Source organism: Perca fluviatilis, chromosome 11 (genome assembly GCF_010015445.1).
Source record: "Perca fluviatilis chromosome 11, GENO_Pfluv_1.0, whole genome shotgun sequence".
Taxonomy (NCBI): domain Eukaryota; kingdom Metazoa; phylum Chordata; class Actinopteri; order Perciformes; family Percidae; genus Perca; species Perca fluviatilis.
In genome coordinates, this window is record NC_053122.1 from 9,343,203 (window position 1) to 9,346,963 (window position 3,761).

A 3,761-nucleotide genomic window follows, 5' to 3' on the forward strand; every position below is an offset into this window, starting at 1 on the left:
TCTTTAAGCCCCCCTCTAGAAAAAAAACAGTGTTCTCTGATTGGTCAGCATCTGCGCATCAGCGCATCTGCCCCCTCTGAGTCTTTGTTCTGTCATTGCAGCCCGGGGAATGACTGTAACCTGCACTGTATGGGCCCTTTTACCGATGTATAGTATAGTTGTGTCACCAAACGGAAGTCCTGACGGCTCGTTTAAAGGCACCTCAAGCTGCTTTATAATCAAACAAGACATGATAGCTCACTTTTTACTATATGGGACCATTAGGCTGACCACTTGCATCCAAGAGCAATCATAATTTGAAAATGCATACATACAAAATATTATAATTTTTTTTTTTCACAGATGATCTGAATCATGTTCTACTGTCAGGATATATCGACAAAAAGGTTTTTTTTTAATGAAAAGTTACCAACTAGCTTTAAGGTGAGATTTATGTCAACTGATACAAAAGTCAACAATAAACTTTGAAACTCAAAAATAACACCTAGGTTTTTTTACTCAGTGTTTACTACACCAAACATCTGTAAAACGCACAAAATTACATTTTTAGCAGTTCGTAACATCACATTAAGAACGTATGAAGGCATCAGTCTTTTCTTCACCTGATCTAAGACTAAAAGGGCTTCTTCTGACTTTTCGTAAAACGCTACTGCTCCATAAAGTTTCAGCCATCAAATATGATGTGAGCAGCTAGCGTATCTTCCTCTCCAGTGCAGTGGGTGGTCGGTCGGACGTCTTCTCGGGAATCACCAGCCTCAGCTTCCTCCTGGGGGAGGATCCTTCTTCCTCCGACAGGTACTCCTGCTGCAGCAGTGCGGGAGCTCCAAATCCATCCCCGGTGGAGGATGTGCTCTGTGTAGACGTTATGGGTGCAGGGACACCTGATACAGACGCATCTGCTGCCTGCATGATGCCTCCTGACAACCCTGCAGCAAGTCCATCACTTAGAGCCCCTCCCTCAGCTGACATGTGGGCGGTGGACCCACCATCCACACGCCCAGACTCTGTCTGACTTTTATTGTTTGACACATTCTCCACAGTGGTCTCTGGTCCAGGAGCCTGAGGGGTCACCCCAGATAAACCATCCACACTTGGAGGTACCTGAGTTTGGAGAGTGAGTCTCTGAAGTACTCCGTCCCCAGTCTGAAGGCCCGGTTCCTGGCCTGGAACAGACATCAGTCTTACCGCAAGAGGAGAGCCGTCAGGAGGCGGCTTGCTCTGCGAGAGGGACTGCACGGGTGCAGGATTTGCTGCTAAACTCGAGGCTAGTCCTGCAGGCTGGGAGATATGAAGAGCAGAGGTATGCATCGCACTTGCTTGCAATGGGTTAGCAAGTACAGCGTTAGCTAGAAGAGAGGTAGCAGGAGACACGAGGCCTACTCCGGGTTGCCTGCTGAAGCTGTCTGGGGCGCCGCTGATTGCTATGCTAGGAGCGACAGATTTAGCCGGGCCACTGGGGAACAGGGCCTTAGATCCTGAGGCCATGGTGTTGAGCAAAAGATTCCCTCCTTGAAGAGAGAGGCTGCTGCCAGTCAGTTGTGAGCTTGCTAAACCAAGCAGTGAGAGGTTGGTAGTGTGATTCCTGTCAGTGGCAGACAGCGATAAGGGATGCTGCGAAGAGAGCTGCGAACTCCCCAGAACCAATCCAGCTCCCTGAGACTGAATACTCCCACCCTGCAAGTCTTGTCCCTGTCCAATCGCAGGAGCACAGGCTGATTGGTCAGCAGTATTGGCGGTATCGGCAGGTTGGGAGTTCTCTGGGTGTGGATTCTCGCCCTGGTTAACTTCTGTATTTTCCTGCTCGTCTCTTTTCTGCTTAGATGATTTTTTGCTTTTCTGTCCTCCTTCTCCTCTGTCTTTTTCTTCCTTCTCTTCCTCCCCACCCTCGGTCGATCCTTTAGTCTTGGTGGATTTCTTTACCTTCTCACTGTTACCCTTTGTTTTCTCCCCAGACTTTCCTTTCCTTTCCCTCTCCCTTCTTTCTTTTCCATCCTGCCGTTTATCTTTACTCTTCTTTGAGCTGCTTTCCTCTGAGTGGCCCAGCTCATTTTTCCTCTTAGGATGGACTTTGCTTTTTAGCAGCGGGTTCAAATTTAGTTTAACCTTCAGTAACCGGCTCGACTGGACTTTAGCCTCGTGTTTTTTTGCTCTTCCTTTCTCCTTGTCTCTGGAGCTCCTTGTTTCCTCTGTCTCCCTCTGGTCTTCGCCTTGACTGCGTCCTTGCTCTAAGCTTCTGGAGCTCTTCAGGTCAAAGGTTACGTTTCTTGGTTCTCTTCTCAACTCCGTGTTCTTCATCATGTCAAACTGGTTGTAGTTATCATATCTACCCCTGTCGATCTGTCTGTACTGAGAAGGGAAGCCATCAAACAGAGCAGAGTCTTTCGTCTTGGTGTGAATCGTCCCGTGTCTCATGCTCTGCTCTGGTGGTCTGTATGTCCTGTGGCAGCCCTCACAGTGTACAGTCTCATGTCCTTTGGTCTTACCTTCCATGTCAGTCCTGTAGCTCTCTCCCATTTCTCTGTTTGTCTGATTGTCCGCCAGGGTCTCTGCTCTCTGACTAAAGGTGTCTTTCCGTGGATGAGAGGAAGAGTTGGTGTTGCTGTGAGAAAGAAGCTTGTTGGGAATGTCCCTGCCTGATATTCCCTTCTGAGTCCCAAGCCTCCTCCTTTCTTCCTCTATCATCATCCTCATTCTCCTCTTCTCACCTTCCTCCTCCTCTGTCTCCATCCCTCCATTAATCCTGCTGTTCCCCCTGGCTCTCATCTGGTCCATCCCTCTCTGTCCTTTGATGCTGCAGTCCGGGCACCCAAAATGGCCATTTTCGTCAACTCTGGACCTATTCTGCCCACCGTAGACATCTGTCCTTGCAGCCAACATCTTGTCTTCCCTGTCCCAAGGCTGGCTTCTTTGTGCTTGCAAGAAGAGGTCCCTCCTCTTTTCACTGGCATCTAGGTGATTGGCATGGTGATTCACCCCTGTGCTGCTTCCCTCTTCTTCTTCTTTCTGTCTTTTACTTTCCTTCAGTTTCTTCTTCCAAGACACTTGATAGCAGATCAGGACTACCAGCAGGGTCAAGCCAACGCCTCCTGCAGCACAGCAGGGCAGGTAGGATTTTAAACAGTGATGTCTTTAATGGTTATTCACATTCATTTTTCTCTCCAAATAGTGCCCAAGCTAGCTAGCTAGATATATTTCTAATTGGTGGTTAGCAGGTTAGCTAGCTTAGCAAGCTGCTTTGTTTTGTAAACTAACTTGTATGTTAACAGTCAGCTTCCTAGCTACCAACCAGTGTGCTGACCAGTTAAATAATAGAGTAAAATGCAGTTAACTAAAAACAGTTTATTTCCCATGTAATGTTGGCACTGTTGCCACTGACTAAGCTAATGGTACAGTTGCACATAACAGCTAGCAATTGCAAACATACCAATGTTAGCCACTGCACAACCCACGTCATCACTTTCTGACTACTTCTCAGATAATCATAATAGCTTCAAAAAGTAGAATGTAGAATTGTTTGGTTTAATACACTCTAAATTCAACATTTGGGTTTGCATCGTTTTCTAGTTTTCTGCCCTTGAAGTCGGAGAAGTTTCCTGCTGTATGGGTATGCAGTCAAAATGTTGTTGTTTTTCTGGGCTGTTGTTATTTATGAGATAATAACTTTTTCTGATGAATTAATTAGATTACATCATGGCACAGCCAAAAATATCTAACCGTTTGCATTCATTGTACTGTGCTTCATTCTCACCAATGAAGCAGAC

At 46.7% G+C, this 3,761-nt stretch overlaps 1 protein-coding gene across 2 annotated transcripts in view; it reads right to left on the reverse strand.

Moving 5' to 3' along the window:
* Positions 1-374: 374 nt before the first annotated feature.
* lrrc53 (leucine rich repeat containing 53) overlaps positions 375-3,761 on the reverse strand; it is an 8,588-nt gene continuing 5,201 nt past the window's right edge. For both annotated transcript variants that reach the window (XM_039815911.1, XM_039815910.1), the window contains exons 8-9: positions 3,749-3,761; positions 375-3,086 (exon numbers count right to left, since the gene is read on the reverse strand). The exon at positions 3,749-3,761 is cut by the window's right edge and continues 180 nt beyond it. In XM_039815911.1, coding sequence (XP_039671845.1) covers positions 691-3,086; positions 3,749-3,761 — 2,409 coding nt within the window. In that variant the 3' untranslated portion in view covers positions 375-690. The remainder of the gene's footprint in view (positions 3,087-3,748) is intronic.